This window comes from Mustela nivalis, assembly GCF_964662115.1.
Source record: "Mustela nivalis genome assembly, chromosome: 3".
Lineage (NCBI taxonomy): Eukaryota > Metazoa > Chordata > Mammalia > Carnivora > Mustelidae > Mustela > Mustela nivalis.
The window spans coordinates 63,733,268-63,760,179 of record NC_139022.1 but is presented as its reverse complement, the minus strand read 5'-3'; the positions used below and the strand labels follow the sequence as shown (position 1 = coordinate 63,760,179).

General features: G+C 37.5%; 1 protein-coding gene across 7 annotated transcripts in view; it reads right to left on the bottom strand.

Annotated features, from left to right (window-relative positions):
* KIAA0825 overlaps nt 1-26,912 on the bottom strand; it is a 405,355-nt gene that overhangs the window by 249,491 nt on the left and 128,952 nt on the right. For all 7 annotated transcript variants that reach the window (XM_082723954.1, XM_082723960.1, XM_082723959.1 and 4 more), the window contains 3 exons: nt 26,389-26,579; nt 23,489-23,671; nt 12,006-12,116 (listed from right to left, as the gene is read on the bottom strand). In XM_082723954.1, the coding sequence (XP_082580080.1) occupies nt 12,006-12,116; nt 23,489-23,671; nt 26,389-26,579 (485 nt within the window). The remainder of the gene's footprint in view (nt 1-12,005; nt 12,117-23,488; nt 23,672-26,388; nt 26,580-26,912) is intronic.

The window sequence follows — 26,912 nt, the reverse complement described above, 5'->3', positions numbered from 1 at the left end:
AAGAAGGGAGGGGTTATTGAGAGACAATCTGAAGAAGGCGACAGGAGCCAGATCATGGAGGGCCTCGTTAGCCAAAGTGGGAATTTGGGATCAGTCGAAGAGTTTAAGGGAGATGGGTTTCCTGATCTGGCTACAGTGTGGAGAGTGGATTGAAGCGGGTGAGTGTATTTGCTCTGCCCTTTAGACATGTAATAAAACAAAATAATCTGAAGGTCATTTCATACCACCACATCTGAATACCTGGTTATAAATAAAACCTCTCATTTTCCAGATGGGAAGCTGTTTGTTAAAATGTACCTCCATTCTTGGATCTTTCAATTTATCACAGATTTTGAAATGTACAGTAGAATGACTCACTATGAGGAAAAATAAAATATTACAAACATTCCTCAATCACTAAGCTCCGAGTAATAAATGCATTGAGGAGTCTGTGTTAGGCATATGGAGAAGCATATGTTCCCTCATCCTTTGAGCTGGTAGAGCTGTGAAAGTGAGATTAGCCTCACAAAAAAAATGACAGAAAGGGAAATTTTATACATATATATTTTTTATATATATGTTTCAAATATGTACATGTTGAATTCCACTATAATACAAAAAAGAGAACAAAAATTTATAAATCCACTGGAACTCATAAAGCTTGTATTGGGAGACAGAATGAATTTATGCCTGGGTTTTATTAGGCTTATACTCTAATAAGTGCTACATTTCTGGGGCATGAATTAGCCTAAAGAATTTTTCAAGTCCTGGGAGTAAGAAGTGATATAATAATAGAGTTCAATCATTGCTGGTTATGAAACTAACAAATTATTTTTATAGACTCATCATGCAAAATTTGAGCTGTATTTGGGTGTGTTTATTTTATGGAAACTTATCAGGTAGTTCGTTTGCAATTACTGCAATTTTTTAGTGTGAAACCATACTGCAATAGAAAGTTAAAAAAAGAAAAATCTTAGCTCTATCAGTATACACCAGCCTGACTTCCAATCATAGCTGTGCATGAGGTATAGGGCAAGAGAAGTCTCTGTAATATGTTCAGGCTGCATGACCATGGGATTTACTGATCCCACCATATTTGTTTCATGCAGATGCTGTCAGACTGAAAAAACACTGGAATGGGCTCTAAAATGCACAGCTTGAGGATAATACCCAATAATGTTTAGGAACTGTTCTTCAGAATCTAACATTTACTTTGAACCAATAGCCATTTATATAGTACTATGTCCCTAACAGATAAACTACATGAGTCTGGGTGTGAAGAGCGAAAGTACCAAGGGGCCCCTCTCACCAGCGCTCCTGATGATCCTTTGGGGGAATGTGTGCTTTCTATTCCCTAACTCCCCATAGGTCATATAGGAGTAGAGGTCCTGGTTTCCACTGTGGGGTGAGTTGGAGTATGCATACCTCTATCAGGGTACCACAAGAATTCCACTAAACTTGTAATATTACACCTGCCATCTGGTCATTTGTGGATTATGATGCCAGCAGTCTAGCAGGGGAAGAAAGGAGTTACTCTACTGATAAGAGTAATGTACTCTAATTAACACTGAGGAATTGGGAGTTGCTACTGCATAAAGGGAGCAGGGAAGTGTACGTCTGTGACCAGGGCATCTCTTGATGCCCTCATGTAATAACCACAAACAGGTACAGAAGTAACAACATTCTGATAATGGAATGGTAGTCAGGGGTTAAATCCTTCATGGACGAACATCTCAGTGACTCCATTGAGCAAGTAAGGTAAATCATCAGATGCGATGGTCAAGGGTAAGGGGAAGATGAAATAAGTGGTAGAGGGATGTAATGATGATTATCCCTTGCAGACTCAGGAATAATTGCATTAGAGGATACTCTAGCTTATCCCATGAGCTCCATGACAATAATACTTTCTTTAAGAGACATCTTGACCAACCATCACCTTGAAGAAGCAATGATAAGACTCAGATAACTTAACATGGGTAATGAGTGGATTTCAGTAGTGTAAGGGGTACACCAAAGCAGATGTTGTCAATGTCCCCACGTTCTCTTGCCCTTACCAACCACCCAGTTGATGTGGCCTGAATTCCTCTGCCTTCTGGCAAGACAAGTCGGAACTGCCAGTGAATTCACAATCCTAGAGCAGCCTTCGACTTCAACTGATGGAAGTTGCCATGTTAATACCTCCGCATCCTTGTTCCCTTGGTGGGATAACTCTCATATATATGCCTTTCATATATATGCCCAAGAATTTCCCCAGAAGGCTTAAGTTCTGGTTATTCCCTCAGTAGTTGGCTTGATTAAATGAAACTTTATTTGCTGTCTTTCTTCCTTGTCTCACTTACCCACTCTCCTTCCAGTGTTCCCTCTACTTAGAAAAAAACTACTTTCACTTAAATCTTTGTCCCAGGGTCTGCTTTTTGGGGAGATCTAAAATAAGGCATGCATAGAGACACTTTGTATTCATCTCAGTCTTTGTTTCAGGAATACTGAGAAACTAGTCAATGGTATTTAGCTAATAATTATGGCTACTGGACTTTGAATCCAGGTCTTTCTGACTTTAAAACCTAAGCTTATTCCTCTACTCCATGACGCTTGCCATTGAACCTGGTTGATATTTGGTAGGTAAGCTGTATTTTCCAGCACTGAGTATGTTTGGCTGTGTTCAACCTCCTGATTGAGGATACCATCTTTTTGACCCAAAATCAAGTTTGTGGTCTCAAGGCTGATTCTCAAATTGGAGCCATGCTATTCAAGGGATCTAGGGACTGATTTCAACCAGATGGTTCCTGTCATGGATTACGGGGCCAAATTTATAACAGAGACCATAAGTTACATGATTCAGAGAACAAAGGCAAGGGCACGACTAAAGAGAAACTGAGAGTAAAAGACTTAAAGTGAGAAAACAAAAGAAGAGGAGAAGCCCTGTGTTGCTGCACTGATCCAAAACTGATCCCTCACAATTTTCCTAGGAAAGTAAGTAAATACAAACAGTTAAAGCAATTTTGTCATCTTTCTCTAGGAAAATAACTTAAATACTTTTGAGGAGGAAAAAGCAACACCAAATATTTTTCTGCATCACATTAACCAAGAGTATACAGATTATATGTAGTTACAGCACTGAATATTTTTGTACATATTTTATCTCGATAATGGGTGTAGGCAACTCGCTATGATCTTTATAATTACAGGTGATTCAGTAAACAGAAATCAGACAAGGTTCACCTGTACACTTGCATAGAGGATTTGCCTTCATTTTTAATAACACTGTGGTCTATCAGATTATAATAGATTGATACTTTTATTTTTTTAAAGATTTATTTATTTGACAGATGGAGATCACAAGTAGGCAGAGAAGCAGGCAGAGAGAGAAGAGGAAGCAGGCTCTCCAATGAGCAGAGGGCCCAATGCAGGGCTGGGATCACGACCCGAGCTGAAGGAAGAGGCCCCAACGAAATGAGCCACCCAGGCGCCCCGAGATTGATACTCTTAAAGGGTCCCTTTTTTTAGAGTTGGTTGTATCTACACTTTCTGGTGTACAACTTAGGGGGTAGATGCTCAAACTATGAGCAGTGGTGTTATTTCCTAATTTTAGCAAAATTAAACTTTTACATGGGATGACTCCATTTCCGCCAAATCACCCAAAGATATTGGTACGTAAACTCATGGCCCTAACTCTACACTTTAATGTTACACAGGTTAGCATATCCTATTTCTAAAAATGTATAAAGTCAAATTTTAATTTTTAAAATATTACATATCCACCATCCCTTTCAGACTCCCCCTCAAGTGCTAATCTAGCACCTGAATCACTGAGATACTGGACTCAGTGATCACAGAGTCATCCCTTTTGAGGAACAGAAGTTAGCTCTCTGGAGCCTTTAACTATTGTTGGTTCCTGTCTACCAGATAATAAACACCTGTTACAGAGAGTTCAAGACAGGTCTCCCCTGGCATCATGTTTCAGATAAGTGAAACTCAGTGAGAAAGTGGTTCAAGATTCCATCTACTTAATCACACTTATGGGGAGTCCATTGAATATGTCAGAGTAACTGATAAAATCTGCCACTTTCTGAAACATATAGCTCTTTACTAACACAGCAGTACTGAATGACTATTGAGTGATTACTTATGTGATGAGGCACATTAGCTCATTTAATTAATCCTCATGACTCTGGTAGGACAGTATCTCAAAAGCTAAGGAAGGAAGATGTTTCAAGACAGAAGAAGTAAAGAATGGTATTGCAAGTTGTGTGCAAGTACATCTGTAAGATTGTATTGTATATATACATGTTTTAACTTTTTCACCAAAATATAAACCATTTCATTTACAGGGAAACTGAAGTTCATGTAGGTTAAAAAAATTTCCAAGTTTGCAAAACTACACAAGCCTACACATCATGTCTATGTAATGTGGAAACCCATAGTTTTCTGTTATCTCATTGCTGCCTCCAGTATTATATTCTTTTTTTAATATAATATCTTTAAACCATAATAGAAAAGGGAAAATATGAATAAATATCTAGTTATATCAAGTATCTAGCTCATCTGACATTTTAGCTTTTTTTAAATAACTGACCTACAGATATGTGACTTTCTAAAATTCTCTTTTTAAGGTTTGATTTATTTTAGAGGGAGAGAGAGTGGGTGAGTGAGCAGAGGGAGGGGCAGAGGAGCAGGAAGAGGGAAGGAACCTCGAGCAGCATGGAGCAGACTCCATGCCGAGCATGCAGTCAGACACTGGGCTCAATCTCACCACCCTGAGAGCATGACTTGAGCTGAAACCAAAAGTCAGACGCTTAACCAGCTGAGCCATCCGGGTGTCCCTCTAAAAATCTTTTCAATAATCCAGCTGCGTGTCCACCTCCACTCTGGAACAACCACTTAAGAGCTTTGGTATTAAAAGGCTCTCATTTCTTCTCCCCTGACTGTTGGCTCTGTGTTAAAGCTCGGCACCTCATCAGAGTACTTCTCCTCAGTCCTGTGGAACAGCCTATCAGCACAGCTGAGAAACCAAAACTTTTTCATCTTCCTCCCCAGATGTTTTATCCTAAGGATACTAGAAGCCACCTTCTCAACAAGACCATGCTTCCTCTGCCTGAACTTTACCATTCAGATCAAATGTTTGAAAAGCTAAATGTACCATTTAATATGGCGATATCTAAAACAATAGTACAATAATTCATGTGTTCCTTCATCCACTCATTCATTCAACTACTAATTTTTGGCTAATTTGTATGTCCTAGGCCATGAATACACAACAGTAAGTAAAAACAGTCACTGTTATTACAGAATTTAGTGGAAAATATATATATAGTTTACATGACCATATAAATAAAGATTAAATTACAACCATAAACACTCACTGAAGGAAAAGCAAAAGATGCTATTAGAAGATGCAGTAAGAAGTGAACCCATTTTTTGGTTGATGAAAAGCTGCTCTACAGAAGTCACACTGGAGCTGGGATATGAAGAGAAGTTGGCATTCACTAGGTGAAAGAGAATGAAAACATTTGGGGGAAAGGGAAAAGCATGTGTAAAAACCCTGTGGCAGAAAGGAACATGGCAGAGCAAGGAATGCTAAAAAGGCTAATGTGTATGTAGAGCAGACTGACAGGATGGTGTGGTATCAGAAGAGGTTGCACAGGTGGGTAAACCACATCTCTGTAGGTCTTACAGGATGCTGAACATTTTGTTTATATTAAGGGACAAAGGAGAATTCATGGAAGGTTTTTAAGCCATATACGTGAAATGATAAAATTTAACTTTTAAAATAGATTTGGCTTTGAGATATCTCTGGCTGCATTTCAGAAAACATTGGGAATGGGAGTCAACATATGTATGGGAAGAAAACTAAGAGGTCATTATAGTGCTGAGGAGAAAGACAATTATTTGGACTAAGGTGAAGGTGGTACCATGGATAGCAAATTGTAGGGGTTAAAATTAATAAGACTTAGCAATGGACTGCATATGGCAGGAGAGAAAGAGGGAGATATTCAGGTTGCCTCCGATGTCTCTGGCTTTTACAACTGCATGAAGGTACCATTAGCCCCACTAGGGAATAATAGAGGAGGATCAGTTTGAAGGGGAGTATCCTAAGTCCTTTTGGTTGTGTTGAGTTTGAGGTGTCTTTGTGATCTCCAGGTGTAAACCTCAGGAAGGCATTCATGTGTGGTTGGCACCCATGGATATATAGGTCTGCAGTCCCAGGAGAGGTAAAAATTAGAGATTCTAATTTGGGGAGTCATAGGGAGTACATAAAGTCATAGGCAAGTTTCATTTCCTCTGTAAAAATTCTGTGACAGACACTAAAGATGTTTAAGATTTAATTGCCAGGTCTAAGGAGATGAACGGGCAAAGGAAACAGAGAAACAGCAACAGAAAAGGAAGAAGAAGATTGGTACACTATGTCAGGAGGGAATCAAGAGTGTGTCTCAAGATGGGGGAAATAGACAATGGTATTATACGCTGTTGTCAATTATGTCACTAAGACTATATTGCTTACCAGTATGTAACTGAGAAAGGGGCTTAGTCTCCAACTTCATTGCTTACCTCTTTCCTCACCATTAACACCTAGCACAGTGCCTTACTTAGAGAAAAGAATTTAAATGAGTTCATAGAGAAAATGGGTATACATCTCTTGGTGAACCGGATAAAAGGAAAGACCCACAGAGCATATATAATATAATGTAGCCAAAAGTAGCTTAATATATTTGGGGAGGGAAAATGTATATAAATCTAAACAGGATTACATTGAATAAAACTAAGTAGAAACAAAAGCAGAGTAGAAAGACATATCTATAGCTCAGAATGGACTGGCCATGAATCAAAACATCATGTTGTCATCATAAAAAAAAATGAGCAGTTTAAAACGAATGGGCTCTTTACTCACACTGATTATGCTACTTGGTTTCAGTGTGCAGTTATGACCTACTTAGGGAAGGAAGATGGGAAAAATATTAGGAAATATTTAAAGAACCACAAGAAGATCAAAGTTTGGAAAATAATAAAAGAGCATTATAATGTAACAGTATAATTGACTAAGATAGTATTTTTTCTTGAACATTCATATGAAAGCACAGTATGGTGTCATAGTATTAACCTTGAGATTAATATATCCTCCACATGCGTTAGTTTAATCTAGTATGAAACTGATTACCCTTTCTAAATCAATTCACATTGTTAGCCTATACCAGTGCTTGGGATAATGAATACAGTACATTTTACTTACTGCTTTGAAAATACATTTATTTTCCCTAAAGCAAACTCTTCTAAACTCTAGTCCAGCAGTTCTAGGAGAACATGAAAAATTCTATTTTTACCAATTTATATACTTCATAGGTTTTTACTAGCAACCCTACAGACAAATTTATGGGTCATACAACTGTGTATACATTCGTGATTCTTAATTTAAGTCTTAAATTCATGTCCTCTTCCTTGCTGTTTCTTCTTTCTCATCTACTTTTAATTCATTATCTTAATATTTTTTAACACTTGTTAAAGGCCACAGTAAATCCTTTCTAAAACAATGCACAGGTGCAAATAAATAAGCAAGTAGGTGAATAAATTACTAAGATCTTTCATAACATTAGATATTTCAGTCATCTCTCCTCTCAACCACACCTTTTCCAAAAGAGAAAAGCTTTATATATTTTTAGTTTGTCATTATCCAGCCCATGTATTTCTCTGAACAGTTCATTTTAGTTGCTAAAGCGAGGAAGGGAGTTTTGAGGTAAAATTTGGGGTTGATGAACACATAGAAACAGCAGATATTATGTGAGGGAAATGGATGGAGAGGTGGGGATTTTTAAGGTCACACGGCAGTGGTCCAGGTGCAATTCACACTGCAAATGTTTCACAAATGCAAATCAATACCTTGAGTTATCTGAAATTACTTTTATTGCTACCCTGGTTTCCTCTGACTCTACCACTGTTCTGAGAGTGTTAGATCTTAAGTCACATGGATCATGTCTTTCTAGCATATTCAATGGACCTGTCAGAGAATAATTACCAGAAAGCACTGCCTTCAGGGGAGGGGAGCTCATCCTCTGCCTTCCATGGGGAATTTTGAGAAGTAAAAAAGAGAACCAAAGGTATTTCAGGAGAGAAAACTTCATAAATCAAGATCTGAAGCTGAGACTCAAAATAACAACAGTGATAAGTACGGAGTAACTGTGTCTTAAGAGATAAGAAAGGAGACTAACAATGGGAGTAGAGAACGCTGTTGGGTACTCCAGGTAGTAAGTCAGCCAGTGTGGGCCACGCAGAAGCTACACCAAATTCTTGAGCAGTGATATAATTAAAACAGTGTCTGAAACATGTTAAATAATAGGAAAATGGACTAGGGTTGTTGTAATGGGTTGGAGAGAAAGGATGGTTCTAAGAGAACTGTCGAGAAAGAATCAACTGAACATGCTAATACACTAGAAACAGGCAAAGTAGAGATCAATATGGAAACTATCATCAAGATTCTATCTGGAAGTGTTTAAGAAGGATGACACTCTTGATACAAAAGACACTATGCAGGGGGGACAAGAGAAGAGTAGAAGGAAAGATCAGCTGAGGACATCATAGTAGATTTCCAGTAACAACAGTCGGTCATTCAAAAATATGAGCAGCTGGACATACAGTGTGGGGATAAAGGCAGGTGCTCAGAGCTGGAGATGTGAAGCTAGAAATCATCTGCCTAGAGGCTAGAGGGTAAGCCATGTGAACAAAGAGCAAAAAAAAAAAAAAAAAAAAAAAAGGGGGTTTCTTTCTGCTTTGAAAAACTTTTAATACTGGTGGTCCCGACTTACGATGGATGGTTCTACTTACGATTTTTCAGCTTTATGATGGTGTGAAAGCGATATGCATTCAGTCAAAACCACACCTCAAATTTTGAGATTTTGACCTCTTTCCAGGCTATGATATGCTGTCCAATACTCTCATGATGGCCGGGTGGTGGCAATGAGCTACAGCTCTGGCAGCCACAAGGGGATCACAAGGGTAGACAACCCAAACCCTTACAACCACTCTGTACCCATACAGTCATTATGTTATTCACTTCCAGTACAGTAGTCAAGATATTACAGGAAACATGTAGCACTTAATACAAAATGAGTTTTGTGTTAGATGATTTTCCCCAACTGTAGGCTAATGTGAGTGTTTGGAGTACATTTAAGGTAGGTGAGGCTAATAAGCTATGTTTGGTAAGTTAGGTGCATCAAATGCGTTTTTAACATAATATTTTCAACTTATGATGATTTTATCAGGACGGAACCCCATCGTGAGTCCAGGAAGGTCTATAAAATTAAATCATTTTCATTATATGAAATTCAGAAAATATGGAAAACAATACATAAAAAAATTAAAGTTGCTTGCAATCCTACCATACAAAGATAAAAACAATGAGCTCCTCAGCATATAATAGCCTCTCAATTTTGCTTTTTAAATGCTATATGTAAAGTAGTATGGCCTAGTTCAACACTTTCAACTGTGTCCCACTTTCCAATAACAGTTCATCCCCTAGGAAACATGGGTCTCACATTTAGCAAGCTTAAGGAATCCACATACTAGATCCCTCCCTTGGAGATATATACTATCGATTAGTATATAAGCACTAATATATTAGTACATAAAAAGAGATTTTACATAATAAATAACTGACCATCCTGGATTTTTTATCCACATCTATTTTATGCACTTGCTAGATTTTTTATGCATACTTTTAACGTGTGTTAAAAAACACCTGTTTTTACGCACACTCCGAACATCTGCTCTCCCACTGACAGGTGAAGGTGTAGTTGTCAGAGGCTAGAACTTTGGAGGCAGACAATCCTTGGCTCAGAGTCTGCCATCCAGGATGGTCCTTTTCAGAAAGTCGCCACCTACGTATCACTTTACTCTCCATGAAAGCAGCACAGAAATAGGTGCCCCATAGGCTAGTGTGATGTTTTAAAGAGATAATGTACATGAAGCACCTAGAATGTGCGGTACACAGTTATCGCTGGAAAAACCGGGCTGATTTTGATGCTGTCATAATGACTAAGGGCAGCTTCCTTTTAACTAAAAATCAAAATTATTTGTCATTAAATTTTTTTCAAAATCGTCCCTTCTAATGACTCCACACTAATGTATCATATGACTATTCCATAATTGATTTGTCTAATTTTATACTGTAGGACATTTATTTCCATTTTTTCCTTTCACAATGTTTCAATGGCTAGCCTTCCAAACAAAGCTTCATCAGCTGCTCTAATTCCTTATGATCAATTCTTAGAAATGAAATTTCTGGATAAAGAAGAATAAATATTTTTAAGGTTTTTGACTCATCTTCCTAAACTGTCCTCTGGGAAGCTTGTACCAAGGTTCATTTCTACTATGGGTTGAGTAGTGACTCCCGGGTTTGAATGTTTATGTTAGGATAATGGTGGACATGGATTACTACTACACAGAAGCAGAAAGAAAAAAAAAGCCGTATTACATTTATGCTTGCTTTAAGTATAGGAGAGAAAGATGTTAAACACAAGAAGTGGCTATGTGAAAGATAAACCCATTTCCAGGTTGCCTTTCCAGGTCTCTACGTGGACTGAATGAGCTTAAAGGTGGAAATCTTACAGAGCAACGCCTCAATGGGGATAATCTCAATGGTTATAGACTAAGATGAAACTAGTAATACTGGGGCACCTGGGGCTCAGTTGGTTAAGCATCTGCCTTCAGCTCAGGTCAGGATCCCAGGGCCCTGAGGTTGAGTCCCACATTGGGATCCTTGCTCACTTTTTTCCCTCTCACTTTCTGTCAAATAAATAAAATCTTGAAAAGAAAAGAAAAGAAAAAAGAAAGTAGTAATACTAATAGATTAAAGAAACTCTGAAAACATGGAGAACAAATAGGTTGAGAAGTTTGGAAACTCTTTAAAATAATACAGATTTTTTGTTTAATTCACACTGTAAAAGATTCAGTTCTTTAATTTCTTATTTTTGTAGTAATGAGTATTAAAAGTCAGCTATTTAATTCGCCGTGCCGTGAGTCTATTTACATGCAAGCTACTGGATGCTGAGGTGACAGAGTACTGAGGGTATTCTGTTTCTAGGAATCAATCATAAGGAATGCATCAGAGATGGCGAAAATGTTTTATTCGTAAGTGAAGTAACAACAATACACGAAGGTCTTTGAAAGTAGAGTCTATGTGTCACTGATCTTGGATTCCCCATTTCCTATATGGAGACAGCGACTTAATTGGTAACAGGATTTATTTGTTGTGTTTATAGAGATTTTGTGTACAAGGTTTACACAACATCTATTTATGGCCAGGACTCTTGCTCCTCAAGAGTGAGAGACAGTTACTCAATTTAGAGAGTAAAATCACTGATGGTGTACTTCCAAGATGAATCAAGAATGTACAGGAATTAACAGGATCTCCTTCAGCTATACATGATATATTTATTCACAGATACCAAGGAAAGGTACTTTCCAGTGATATATTCAGCAAAGAATCAAACTGACATTCTATATAATGCCACAAAATGTCATCAGATTATTCTGCGAGTATATTTCATGCTTTAAATGATTTTTTAATGTTTAAATGCTGTTAATTAAATAATAAAAGTGGAAGACCCTATTCATAATTTTTTAAAGTTTCTTCTCTCTCAACTTTTTCCTAAGGCTCTAGTTTGTTACATGAATTATCCAGTTTTGCTGTCTTTGTTTTATTTTTTTCGATAATTAGTTGGAGAACTGTCAAATCCCTAGTCATAGATCAAGAAAGATGAATTTTAAAATGGCTAAGCAATTAGCTAAAATAGAACTAAATTCCAAAAATTCATATTTTTCCATTACACAGTAAAGCTGTAAGTTAGCAGAATGATTATGAAGCTTGTATATTGGATCCTTGGGCTAATAAAAAGAGAAGTAATACTTTTTACTTACCTGCATACTATAAAAACTGTAAGCTCTTTCTCTGAGATGCATTACCTCCATGGATAAAAGTTTCCATTAAACTTTAAAGGGATCATAGAATTATACATAGTGTAGTATTTAGAGGTTCTCACCTGAGTAAAGAAGGGTAGAAATGTGATATGCAAGAAAACCAGTGCAGCGGTTGCTTGAAAAATGGTTTTATGGAATCTGAAGCAGAATCATCTATGCCATGCTGAAAAGTCCTGGAGAAATAAAATAATTATTTCAGAATACACAGGAAACATTAATCATGAAGACCAGCAGAATTTTTTATTTTCACTAAGTATTTGAAGTTAATGATTTTTCTTTTCTTTCTTTCTTTATTTTATTTTATTTATTTATTTATTTATTTATTTATTTATTTTTTTTTTTTGAGAGAGAGAGAGAGTGCATATGATTGGGAGAAGGGGCAGAGGGATAACTAAGCAAACTCCATGTTCAGCACAAATCCCTGGACTTGATCTCGTGTCTCTGAGATCATGACCTGACTTGAAATCAAGAGTTGGGTGCTTAACTGACTGAGCCACCCAGGCACCCCTCGAAGTTCATGATTTTGCACAAAATGGTATTGCGCTAGAATGGACAACGCATCCATCCACTTGGGATCTATGTTAATAGGTAATTCAGAAGTTCCTATACAGCAGTTCTTACACTTGGAAAAGTAAGATAATCCCATTAGTAGGTAAAAACTACCATTATAAAATTTATCAAAAATGAATGAATAAAGAATAGGACAGTGTATACCATTTATATCACCCTCAACCGGGATCAAATAAATGTCAATATTTTGTCATATTTGCTTCATTACTGTAGAAATGTTTAGCAAAGCTACCTCTCTTTATTCTTTAAAGTGATTTATAAATACTAAACAATTAATGAGAATTTATAATTAATTTTGTATGTTCCTAAGAGCCCACAGAGGGCTTATAAAGAAGAATTTAACTGTAAAATATATGACTATGATTTCAAAATTAGAACAATTTGGCCAGACTATCTGGTCTACAATTATCTTTGGAGAAGTGACTGTAACATTTTTCTAGGTTGGCCCAAATTCAGCAATAAATCTTGAGGTAATAAGAATCTGCTACATAAAATCTTTCGTAGATAGCTTGGCTAATAAAGATTTTATCATAACAGGAGACTATATTTGCCTACATGGTCTAAAGAGTAACAACTGGGAGCATTTTAGTAATGGAATTGTTTGAAGTGGTATTATCTCTCTTTATATACAGTACAGGAGCAATAGCATCTTTTAAATTATATGTAGAACAGAATTCCATTTTGAAAACCCATTCTGACTTTTTCATTCCATATGCCTCCTGTAATCTCACATTTTCCAAATATGACCTGTCCCTCTTCAGTTTGTCTTGCTAGCAGAATACCTACTAATTAAATATACTTCAATATTTTTTCAATTTTTTATTTATTCTTTAAATTTCTTTTCAGTGTTCCAGAATTCATTGTTTATGCACCGCACACAATGCTCCATGCAATATGTGCCCTCCATAATACCCACCTCCAGGTCACCCAACTTCCCACCCCCAACCCCTCCAAAACCCTCAGATTGTGTTTCAGAGTCCTCATGGTTCGACTTCCCTCCAATTTTCCCCAACTCTCTTCTCCTCTCCATCTCCCCATGTCCTCTGTTATTCCTTATGCTCCACAAATAAGCGAAACCATATAATTGACTCTCTCTGCTTGACTTATTTCACTCAGTCCCATCCATGTTGATGCAAAAGTTGGGTATTCATCCTTTCTGAAGGAGGCATATTACCCCACAGTATATATGGACCATATCTTAAGCTAGGGATAGAGGGAACATTCCTCAACTTCATAAAATCTATCTGTGAAAAACCCACAGTGAATATCATCCTCAATGGGGAAAAGCTGACAACCTTCCCTTTGAGATCAGGAACACGACAAGGATGGCCACTCTCACCACTCTTGTTCATCATAGTACTAGAAGTCCTAGCAACAGCAATCAGACAACAAAGAGAAATAAAAGCTATTCAAATTGGCAATGAAGAAGTCAAACTCTCTCACTTCACAGATGACATGATAGTTTATATGGAAAACCCAAAAGACTCCACCCCCAAACTACTAGAACTCATTCAGCAATTCAGTAATATGGCAGGATATAAAATCAATGTACAGAAATCAATTGCTTTCTTATATACTTCAATATTTTTTAGACTTCTAACATATCTCTTCTTTGAAAGCCATTTTTTTCTTACTAAATTTCAGAGAGAACAAAATTTGTTATATATGCCTCAAAATGAGTCTGTCATGTTTCCAAGCCCTACATTACACTGTGTGAACTAAGCAGAAGACTAGGTCAGGATATTGCGATACACTTTTTGTAAGGAGTCTGGACTTCACGCCAGCAATGGAGGATCACTGAAGAGTTTATAGCATGGGAGATATATCAACTATTTTATATTTTTGAAAAATCACTTGTGCCATAGTGCAGGGAGATCTGCAGGGATCCAGGCTAGAGTAAGGTAGATAATGAGATGATATTTCAGTAGACCAGACAGAAGAGGACAATGTCCTAAACCATTGGAGGAAGTAATTAAGAGGTAAATATAAAAAAACTAAACATAAAATTGATATATTTAATTCCCTAAAGACATGGGGTTTGAGATGGCACAATGGAGAAGGTAGAAAGGAGAAAGGTTAAGGGGTAAGAGAACCCTGGGAGAACTCACAGGTATTTTACTTAGTTTCAGATATGCTGAGGGAGCTGCAGTCATTTGAAGTATATCCAAAGAGAGACATCCAATAAAAATTTGGATTTGTTGAGGTAGCCTATACAAGAGATATCTGGGTGGAAGATACTGATGTGGAAGTCATAATGACAAAACCAGAATGGGTGAATTCACCCAAAGAAAGAGTGTAAGAGGAAAATATGGTTAAGAACAGAGCTCTGGAACACACCAACATCTAAAGGGTGAGGTGAGAAAGAGAAGTACTCAAATGAAACCATGATGGAAAAATTCAAGATGTAGGCAAAGAGCCAGGACAAAGTAATATTAGGGAAACCAAGGGAGGAGAAATGGCCCACAGTGAGAAAAGTTGCAGAAAGGGTAATTGCATGGAGGGGCAAAAACTGGAGTTAGTGACTGGATAGGCATGGATGAACTGGCCCATACTGTTTGTTTAGCGTGATGAGGGCAGCTGCTGTGCATGGAGTGAATGACGGTTGTCAGAGTAGAGACAGTGAATACAAACTTTATGTTTTAGAAGGGAAATACAATAATAGAGAAAGAAAGAATTTTAATATAAAAGAGCCTTTGGGAAAAGAACCAGAAGAGAGAAAGAATATTTTAAAAAGACTATGGCCATGGACCAGGAGGTAGATGTGATCAAGAGTGCAGGTAAAAAGATGGGCTTTGCCTGGAAAAAGAGACACATTGACTGTCAAAGGATTTGGAGGTGAGTAAGGATAAAGATAATTATTAAAAATGGAAACGAGAAGTTAAAGTACATTCATGATGGCCTAGGTTTTCTTGAAAGTACAGGGCAAGGCCATCTGCTAACAAAGAGTGGGATGGGGCAAACTGGAAGGTTTGGCTAAAGTGGAGAAGGGCAGGTCAGACAAAAAGCAGCAGCGTCAGAAGGTACAAGAGGCCAGGTAAGTGACGCTCACCAGCAGCATTGCAAACTCTGGACAGACAGGCCAAGAGAATGAGGGCAGGACATGCACTAGCAAAGGAAGTAGGAAGGAGGGTGCTGCTATCACGTGAGAGGAGATGCAACAAGATGTCTGGCAAGAAAGGAGATCTCAAAGGAAATCAAGCTGGGGGAAAAGGATGGGACAAGAGATGAGAGGCTTCATGATGACCAGTAGAGACTGGAGGCTCTGTTATGCTAGCCTCCTCCTAATTTGCCACATACTTCATGAGCCCTTTGCATAAAGTCCCTTTGGCCCCATTCTCTGGGGGGTGGTTCTTTTCTCCAACAATGATGACCTTAGCTAGAATATATTCTCTCTCATGTTCAGTTGGCTCTCTGGATGGCTCTACACCAAAACCTTGTAGTAAGTCTTCCCTGACCACTATGTCTAGGATATTTCTTGTCTCACCACCTCATCCCTCTATGCCCTTATTTTGCATCATTTCTTCTTAGGACTCAACTCTACCTCTGATCCTTTCACATTTACATTTTGCTGCCTGCTCCATCCCCAAGGGTAGGGCCACTGAAGACTATTCAGGGGCAGTGCATGGGCATGTGCAGGAGTTCTGGAGCCAGAAAAACTGAGTTTGCAGCTCCGATGGGCTCTTCACTGGACATGTAATGTTGCTTGACAATTGATTCAGCTTCAGTATTCTTATTTGGAAAATGGGAAGAATAAGAATAATCACCTCAGATAGTCAGTGTGATGATTGAGATCACACATATAAAAGACCCAGAGAAGTGTATGCACATAATAAGGGACCAAGCTATGTAAGATATTATTAGTATGTTAACAACAGTTGCAAATATTTTAAGAACTTTTTTTTTAAGATTTTATTTATTTATTTGACAGACGGAAATCAAAAGCAGGCAGAGAGGCAGGCAGAGAGAGAGAGGAGAAAGCAGGCTCCCTGCTGAGCAGAGAGCCCGATGCGGGGCTCGATTCCAGGACTCTGGGATCATGACCCAAGCTGAAGACAGACACTTAACCCACTGAGCCACCCAGGTGCCCCAAATTGCAAATACTTTTTAAGAAAGTCTACAACTGGGCATTGTAGACATTTCCACCACTACCTAAGCTCTTGTATTCCACTCATGGTTTCTCAGTCATCCTGGTAATAGTAGGGTTATTTGGCTATAAGAAATGTTATGGCAGATGTTTATGGTCTCAGAGGGGTGGGATCTGTATAAGCATTTAATTCCACAGCAAGATCCCAAATTAGTGTCATTATTCTGGAGAGTATAACAGGGTGAAAATTGGCCCACAAGCCTCATTGGGGGAATGAAATGATGAGCTGGCTATTAGGCAACCTCTAATGATGTTTTGGTATACACTTAAAAGAGAGGACGCTCTAAATAATTCATAGTGGAGAACAAAATATAATCCTAAGAGCCACAGAATTATATTTTCTGCAAGACATAAAAGAATTTTGATAGGGTAAATTTAAATACTCTTTTAAAAATAAGTAATTGTCCATAGGTTGAAGCAGAATACATTTCTTCACATATCCAAATTAGCAGACTGTAAAGATGGTTTTGTTTCAGGAGAGGAAAGTGGGATTTGGGGAAATTCCTTGCTTTGGCCCTTGGCCCTTGGTCCAGCCTCGGCTGCCCTCTGCCCTCTCCCTGTCACTAGCATCAGGCAGGCTCTGTGCTCATCATGGTAGGCCACTTGGGCCCTCTGTCCCAGATTCAGTCTCTTGTGGTTCTCTGATGTACAAGTGTATTGCCTTCCTTCCTTTCTTCATTAACAAAACTCATTGACTTTTTGAGCTTATGTAGCCAGCTGCTGCTAGAAAGAAAGAAATCCAACACACATCAAAAGTGAGAACAACTGATAAGCTAAAAAGAGCTAGCTGGGTTTCATGCTTTTCTTGTGCCGCCCTGCTTTTGGCTGCCCTCCCAGGAGAGCAGTGTCTCATAACAAAATGCTAATGGAACAAACCTCGAGGATAGAATCGAGGCAGCCCAAGGACAACTTATAAGTTCCAAGGGAAAGAAGGGCCAGGCCAGATGCCTCATCCCTGTGTCTGCCATGGAGCCCCAGCCATCAGAGGTGCTCGAGAAACTAAAGTACCAAGAGAAAGAAGACCACGGTGTCAGAAGAAATAGAATTCATTTGAAATTGATCTCCCGGGACAGTGCTGTAATATTTGAGACAATGAGGATCTGCAAGCCTTTCTGATGCCCCTGACAGCACAATTTACCATAAAGATGTACTGAGAATCAAGCTCAACCTACTCCACCATTTTAAACACAACTCTAAGTGATTGTTTTGCTTTCATAAACCAGCATCACCCCTGCGACCATAGGTACTTGCCTGAATGTCATTAAGTAAGAGAAATTAAGGGAAGACACTCAGATGAAATGTGGCTCCTCACCTTTCCCCTGCCCCCTGGCTTGAGAGGATGATGAAAATAACTCTTTGAGGTTAGAAAATGATGATTTGAAGTTAAAAAGGGACTAGCATAATGCTTGAGAGGGCAGGAAACAGCTAGTCAGAAAATCAGGGCACAGGCTTTCTCCGAAGCAAAGACTAGTCCTTCAGCAGTGTTTTACATTATTAGAATCACATATAAGGCTGTTTGATTTTAGGTTTTAAAAAAAATAGATACTTTCCTCAAAAGCAACACATAGAAGAAGGGAACAAAAGGGAGACATTTAATCTAAATAAAATGGCTTAAACAACTAACTCCACTTTCTGAATCAATTTGCATTCTGCCATTTGTTTTTTACATTTTAATGATTTAAATTTTTACTTCTCTTCAGATATATTCATTTTTTTCAAACAGCTTTCTTAAGCTCTCTAATTCATATACCCCAAATGTACTCATTTTAAGTTGACAACTAAATGTTTTTTAGTATATTCGGAGTTGCGTAACCTTCTCTCCCATCTCACTTCATAACATTTTCATTACTCTCAAAAGAGAGCCTATATGCATTAGCAGGTACTATCCATTCTCCCCTCCTCCCCACCTCTGGCAACCACTAATCAATTTACTTTTTGTCTTTTATTGTGTATTTTGGAAATTTATAGTAAGGTGAACTGGACTATATATATTCTCTTTTTTTCTGGCTCTTTTAACTTAGCATAATGCTTGGAGGGTCAGTCCTGAGGTAGGCAGCCTCTGTTGGCTCACCATAGATTTTTGTTTCTTGTTGTTGTTGTTGTTTTTTATGGCTGAATAACATTCCACAGGAAGGAGAGCTATACCTTTTTTATCCAGTTGGTGGGCATTTGGGTTCTTTTCACTCTGCGCTATTATTAAAAATGCTAATATAAACACCAGCATACCAATCCTTGTACTGGCATACATTCTTACTTCTTTTCGGTATACACCTAGGAGTAAAACTGCTGGGTCATTGGACCATATGCTCAATATTTTACATAAGCATACTCTATGTTTAACGTTTGGAGGAACCGCCTATTTGAAGTATGGAAAACGAAATTTCAGTCCATGCTCTGCTTTGTGAGGGACAGTGAAATAGTTTAAAATAAATAAGTAAATAAACAGATAAGACCATCACCTCAAAATACCTAGCACTGGTTTGAAAACAAACTATAGACACAGCATATTTTAAAATACCTTGGCATTTAGTTATTCAAAGCCCTATCAGTGATTCCAAGTGAACCTCAAGGTAGGTGTGCTGGTCAGTAAGCTGGCCCATATCTGCTGACCCCCGTCTTTGCCCGGTGTGTTACTGAAATTCATTCTTCGGTGTTATTAAATGTCATGACACTGGGGAGAGTGAGCGTGTGTGTGTAAATACATGTAATCTTAACATTAGAAATTTTATTAGACTTGACTTGATGGCAGATATTTATCTTGCTCACTGCTGTAAACTCTTGCTCACTGCTGTAACCCTTGTGGCTTAATCCCTGTGCTTAATCAGAGGGGCTAGAGAGGCAGCAACATTGACTGAAATGAAAACAAATTGCATTTAGCTAAAATTCTAAGAATTAAATTTTAATTCGTCACATAGAAACTAAAATTAATGTTGTACGCAAGCCAAATGCACCAATGGAAACCACATTTGGGTGTGTGTGTGTGAATGTGCACTGGGTACAGCTCTGAATTGTGCACTTTAACTGCCTTGATGGAAGAGCTACAAACAATAGGTATTTTGGAAAATACATGGTGAATATTTTATGTTTCAGCGCGTCTCTTTCCCTGGAGGACAAACTTAAAATACTCCTTTTATAATGTGCTAACAGAAATCTACAAAGGAGAGTTAAAAGAGAACACACATTTTTGCAAACAGGTTTCATTCTTCCTGAAACGATTTTAAAAATCATGTATTCCTGCCCTGGGATTTGGTGGTCCTACACTAAACTCAGAAAGGAAAATACATCCAGTTCATCCGTCAGAACTACTTGGAAGAAAGGCAGTCGCCTTCAAAAAAGGCCTACCGCATGTAGTGACAAATGTCAGGTACAGTTTATAAAAAATTCAATACTATCAATATCTGATTGTTACTTTTCACCGATTCCTCAAAGCATACAGCTTAATTTTTAAATGTGAAGTAGAGACAGATATTTTTTTCCCCTAAATACTAATAATATGACCATTTCATACCCTGGCTTTGAAAAGAAGCTACATAAGTCAACAGGGTCCTTTTAACACACACAACTTTTTCCTACTTGAGAAGAACATGCTGTCCTGTAGATTTCCTTTCTCGATACAAAGTAAAATACATTTCAAAGATTGCATTGATATTCTAGAAAGACAATCATAAAATTTAAATCAACACAAATGGATACGATATGTGAAAATTTAAATCAACTGAGAAATATTAAAAGGGAAAGTATCTAGACTTTCTGTTCATGCTTCAAAGCAATGTAGCTATCCACGTTTTATATTAAGAAAAACCAGAGGCAGTGCTTGGTATAAAATGTTTTGTAATCCTGGTTGAAATTAGCAATTTAAATTTCTTGAATGAGGTTACAGTGCAATATCTAATGCACAAATCAGAGATTTGAGTACTTGCATAGTTGTTAAAAAATGTATCAAAAGGCCATGGGTTAACAATAATGAGTGTATGTTACAATATTATTATTAAAATATGCAATCTTTGATAATAATTTATTTGTTTTACAAATGCATTGGGGGGTTAAAATTTTTCTATTCATCTGTGACAAACCATGAAATTCAATATCGCTCACCATGACCAATCCATGAAATTTGTCAACTTTGTTCCTGATTTTCACAGGGCCTTCCTCTCAGATGAAATGACCCGTTGAACTAAGAGCATAGCAATTTTTTCATCTATGGTAAATCAGTTGAGTTTACTAGGATTTATTATGTGCTTCAGACCTTGAGCTTTTTATGATTATGAACTATTATGCATATAATCCCAAACTTATGGCAATTTATCTCACTATTTCTTCCCCTTTCTGAAAGAATTCTCCATTTCTAAAATTAGCTCTCAATGACAGGGTTGCCAGAAGAAACAATCTATAAACAATGGGTTTGCTGAAAGTCAGAGTGGGTGAAAATTATAGGGAAATTGAAATCAAACTTGTTAATTACTTGTAGAATTTCTAACACAAAGTCTCAAAATTTACTGAAAAATCAAGATTTATATATTTCTCTTACCAGAATCTTCCAGAAAGGAATACTTTTCCCAATTTATGCTAAGAAATAGAAATATGCATACTTTTTCCTATCCAAGAAACTAAGAATATGCAATTATCTAGTCTCTCAGGATAAAGTGACTATTTTGGAGGAGAGTTTAAACAAAATTGTATTATTGTTTTATTATAAAATCTACTTCAATGTCTTCTACAATATTACCAATTCAAATGAAATAAACCAGAAAATTAGTCCAAAATTTTTAATTTCCCTAAATCTTATTTACTATGTAAAATCTTTCAACATTTTGAAAATGCAATTGAGGAGTCTCTCCTTTGCTGTCCTGCCCATTGCTCCCATCCAGTGTATTAATAAACTTCTGTCTCCTTTGTTCTGCCTTGGGTAAATTCTTTCACCTGATGGATCACCCCACATTTGGTAGCCCTCACCTGGAACCTCTGCTGACCTGGGATTTACCCTGGATTCTCTGGGAACTTCTCAGGACTTTTCCCTCAGTGGACAGACTCTAGTATTCCTTGGGAGAACTGACGACCTTGGAGAACTGGGTAACCAGCAGAGATTACTCTTTTGTGAGAATCTGAAGCTCCAGGGGGAGCCAGTTCCCCTTTTGCCTCTCGAGGGTCCCTTCCCTCCCTCTTCTTTCTCTTTTTGGCTCTTCTGCTGTCTAACCCTAGCACACCTCACATAATAGATTTCTGGCCGGGCACTCGTTAGTGTAGTCTGAAGGTCTGAGGGTGAACAGGTCGGACTCTGGAGACTGTGAGGGCGAAGGACCCCTTTCCTCTCTTCTCCCACTCCATCCTCCTGAGGCCTCAATTCCAAACATATGGTGGATTTGGTAGGGGCAGCTCATTCAGGGTGAATCCACACACATTACAAACTTGGTCGGGACCCTTTCCTGACACTGCTAACTCCCAGCTACCTTGATTCTTTCAGGCTCCCCCTTTTCCCTTTGTCCCCCGAGATTCAGCTGCCATTTTGATCTATAGGCAAAAACGTTCCCACGAGTCTGAGTGAATCCAACAATTCTGTATGAATGATGATTCAACAAGGATCCTAGAGCATACCATCAGATCCCTCATCCTAAATCCCATGGACCAGTCCACCAGGGATTTTCACTCAAATCGCCTATCCACAGGTTAATATAATACCATGCTCTGGTCTATACCTGCACAGAACCCCTGACGGAGCAACAAGTTTAGGTAGAAACAGTATGCTCCCGTCCAGCATGAAGGAGCTACTGAAGATGAGACTTCCACCCAAATGCCAAAGATCTGTCATTGTTGATCTATCATGGGGGAATGTGGAGGACACCTTAGGCAATAGGCTTGAGCAATGAAAAACTGAGTAAGGCAAAGGGTCCACAGTGACCACAGGGTGGAATGCAAATAAGCTCATTAGAGGACCCATCTCAAAATATCCATAGGCCCTAGCTGGCGAATGGGTTACTGAAAACACCACACAGCTCCTAAAAAAGGAAAATTCCATACTTTCCCATACCTCCCCACTCCTCTTAACTATGGATCCCCAGCACTGCCTCCTGGCAGACAGTCTCTCCTTTCCCCTTATGTCTGTTCCTCCCTTGCATTGTATTCAATAAAATTCCATCTCCTTTTCCAAAAAAATGCAATTACTGAGGCACAGGGCTGACTTAGTAGAGCATGCAACTCTTGATCTTGGGATCGTGAGTTCAAGCTACATGTTGGGCATAGAGTTTACTTAAAAAATAAGTAAATAGACAGAAAATAAAAAAGCAATTACTTATTTTTATTGTCACCTGCCATTACTAGCTCAGACACTATAGCCTAATACAAAAAAAAAAAAAAAAGCAAATGTATGGCAGATTAACTGAAAGTGTAGAAACATTAGGTTTCTTCCAGATTTGGGAATATTCTGGTACCAACTTAAAATTTTTCTATTAGAGCAAAGCAATTCATATAAAATTAAAACTAAAAAACACTTTTAAAAATAAAAGGCCATTAGATATGATTTTCTTCTTCATAAAGTACCAAGCTGTGCTTGAGATAAGCAACCCATTAATATAATCATTTAAACAACTCAAATAGTGAAGCTCAAGAGCACCCCGATCCTACTGGGACCTTAGAATCTGAGTAAGATTGGCCAATAGAGATATAACACAATTATTAGCTCATTTTGTAAAATGGCTCAATTCACAATATCGAAAATGCACTTCAAAATATTTCTACTTGCTACTTCACACAATTCAATAAGTAGAATGAAAATAACTTTAAGTCACATTATTTACATATCATAATAGCTAAAAAGAAAATATGTTTGATACTTACTGATATAATGCAGACAAGGGTGAAGTCAAAATGACTAATGTTGTGAACAAATTATTACAATGTGTATGAATTTTAAAAATTTTATCATCTATATATTCATGAGGATTCAAAAGCTTCTGTACAGACGTGCAAACTGACCATAACATGTTCTCAGTGCATATTAAAATTGTTGTGACATCAAGTCTGTTGGAAAGCAAAAGAAATTCATGATAAGCAAAACTGTTTTTCTGCTTGCTATATATACTATCATTCATATCTCTTATATTAAACATATGTAAGAATAGAAATACTTGGTTAGATACCAGGGCTTCAGAGATCAAAGACAGATAGAAAGAACCAAAGCTTAGCATTTGAGTTTCCAGGTGTTAGATGACTCATATACCATTATCTTTAGGAATGGTGAGGTCTATCTACAGTACTAAAGTGTTTTAGGAGTACTTTCCTTTTTTTTTTTTTTTTTTAAGATTTTAAAAATTTATTCATTTGAGAGAGAGACAGAGACAGTGAGAGCTCAAGAAGGGGGAGAGGGAGGGGCACGTGGTTGGCTCAGTGGGTTAAAGCCTCTGTCTTTGGCTCAGGTCATGGTCCTGGAGTCCCAGAATCGAGCCCCACATCGGGCTCTCTGCTCTGCAGAGAGCCTGCTTCCTCCTCTCCCTCTGCCTGCCTCCCTGCCTACTTGTGATCTCTGTCTGTCGAATGGATGGATAAGATCTTTAAAAAAAAGAAGAAGAAGAAAAGGGGGAGAGGGAGAGAGAAGAGCAGACTCCCTGCTGAGCTGGGATCCTGAGGTGAGGCTTGATCCCAGGACCTGGAGATCACGACCTAAGCCGAAGGCAGATGGTTAACCATCTGAGCCACCCAAGAGCCCCTCTTTTTTTTTTCTTTCTTTCTTTTTTTTTTTAAGATTTATTTTGCATTTTTAGGATACTGTTCAAGCTCAAAAGACGTTCCTTGAAATTATGTCCAGCAAAAGAGGAGCCAGATTAAAAGAAAATTGCTATTATCCACATGTAAATGATAGGTAAAATTTTGATAGGAGAACAGTTTTCCTTATCCAACTATAGGCTGTCAAAAGAAAGTTACAAGATTGGGTAACATGTTTCCACAGCAAATGGGAGAGGAAGAAAAAAATGAGACCAGAAGCACAAATGGAGAAGGCTATAGTTTCTGAAATGTTTAATATTGAATAAAGTTGTGGAAATTTTGTTGTATTTTATAATCTCATTCATAAACTCATTTCTTTGTTTCTATCTTCCCTGTGTTTTAACAGAGACTCAAAGATCTGTTTAAAGGTTATTTTGGTATATGAATCGGTTGCACAAACCTCAACTAATTTTTTTCTTTTAATTCAGTGTTCAAGGAATAGATTATGGAAATCATAAAGTGATAACAAAACAAAAAAGTATGAAAATTTTAAAAAATGAGACTTTGGCTTCAAATTTATTACATATATATATAAAATAAGTTTACACATATATTAATAATATGTAACAGATATTACATATGATACATATGGTTTTAGTCATGTGACAGCTGGATGCCACTAGAATACTAAAAACATCAATAACTGCCTTTAGGGAGGTTTAACTGCAATTTGCATCTATTTTCTCTAATAGTTAATTAAGCAATTGCAAATGCAAGATATATGTACATACACACATAAATACACACACACACACACACACTGATTTCCAGAGTAACAGCGGTTTAGTCTTAACCATTCAAATAAAATTCTTTATTTATTTTATCTTTTCATGCCATTTTTATATAGCCACCCAGAAATCAAAAACCAAAAGTCTCTACAGTACATTTAATTAAATATACTACCCAGTAAATCTGATTTCACAAACATCTCATAATGACTCGCCACCTCATAGTCAAAAATGATTTAAACTACTCAGGAAAAGAATGAAGGTACTCTTTGCTCTCAGAAAAAAAACTTGCCATCTATTCTTCTGAGTTCAATGATTAAAAAAAAAATGCTTGGTCAGTAATTCAAAACAGTTTTTGCAAAATACCATATTTATGAAACACTGTAGCAGGACCTAAGTACCCTTCAAATGCAGAGTGCTTTACAAGAACATGATCAGGAAACAATTCCTACTGGATAAAAAAAAAAGCCTCTGGTATCTTTAGGTTCCTCTTAATACATATCTGAAGAACAGAGAGATCTTAATCACATTAGTGAGACTATTTATAAAATAAAGCCTTTTCTTGATATGACCCTTGTTGTCTTTTATGCACGTTTGTGTAGTCATTGCCTAGATGTTTCACAGACCTGGACTATAGTTTAATCATTAATACCCTGTGACTGCTGCTCCTCATTTTCTGTGATTTCACATTTTGCTGAACTTGCTTTCAGTAGTACATAATAGAAAGAAAGGGAAAAAATAAAGGAGAGAAAGAAATAAGGGATTAGAATATACTTAGACAAAGGAGTTTCCTTATGAAGATGAACGACACAATTTAAAAACTTAAAAACAAAAAGGAAAACTAAAATTCCCTGGTTGCCTAGAATTTCAAAGTCAATTTAACTGCCCATCAGAGTACTGCTGCTTTCTTCTCCATTTCAGGCCTCAATTTTCCCTCTTTATCTTATTTAATAACCTTTGTATATAAATGTCTTAGACTGTAATACAGCTTGAATCATTTTTTTTTTTTTTTAGAACAAGTGGGTTCTATATACAATTTTAAGAAGAAAAAAAGAGCAAAGTTATTTTGATTGAAGTTCTACATTTCCACTTAAGTATCTCAGGAGAGTTGAATACGATTTCCTTTCAGATGTTAGAAACATGTTAAATATATAAGAAGTTATGTCATGAGATTCAGAATTACATTCTGCTTTATACCAGTTGATGAAAACGTTCTTGAAAAGCAATGGTTTTCACAACTTCAATTACCTGATCTGTGGAGTTCTCTTGTAACTGGGATGGACCCGAGCATATCTGGAGGCCAGTAGACCCAAAGATTTCTCCAGCACTTCTGTGAGGATCACCTGGGCTAACTTAGGGGGCAGAATGGTCCAGAGATCATGATGAAGAGCGCAGAAGAAATAATGCCACATCTGGAGTGAGAAGGAGCATCTTTCCCCCTGGCAAAACCACCACACATAAAACAATAGAATCACATCTTCCAAAATGTCAGTTTGCTTCCTATGAACATAATTAGTTTAGGCTGAAAGGAAATAGCTGGAGAGTCTGACACACTAGATGACCAAGAAAGATTTTTGACAAGATGTAAAACATCCTATTGACAAAGGAACACATGTTTTATTTCAATTACAAGACCAGATATTCTAGTGCAAATCCAGACCACAAGCTTTTAACCTAGCATATCTTGATTTACCCACTCCCAGCCCGGGGTTTAAAATTTATTTTAAGCAATCAGCTCTACAACTGCCAAACAAGTCATGCTAGCTTAAGAT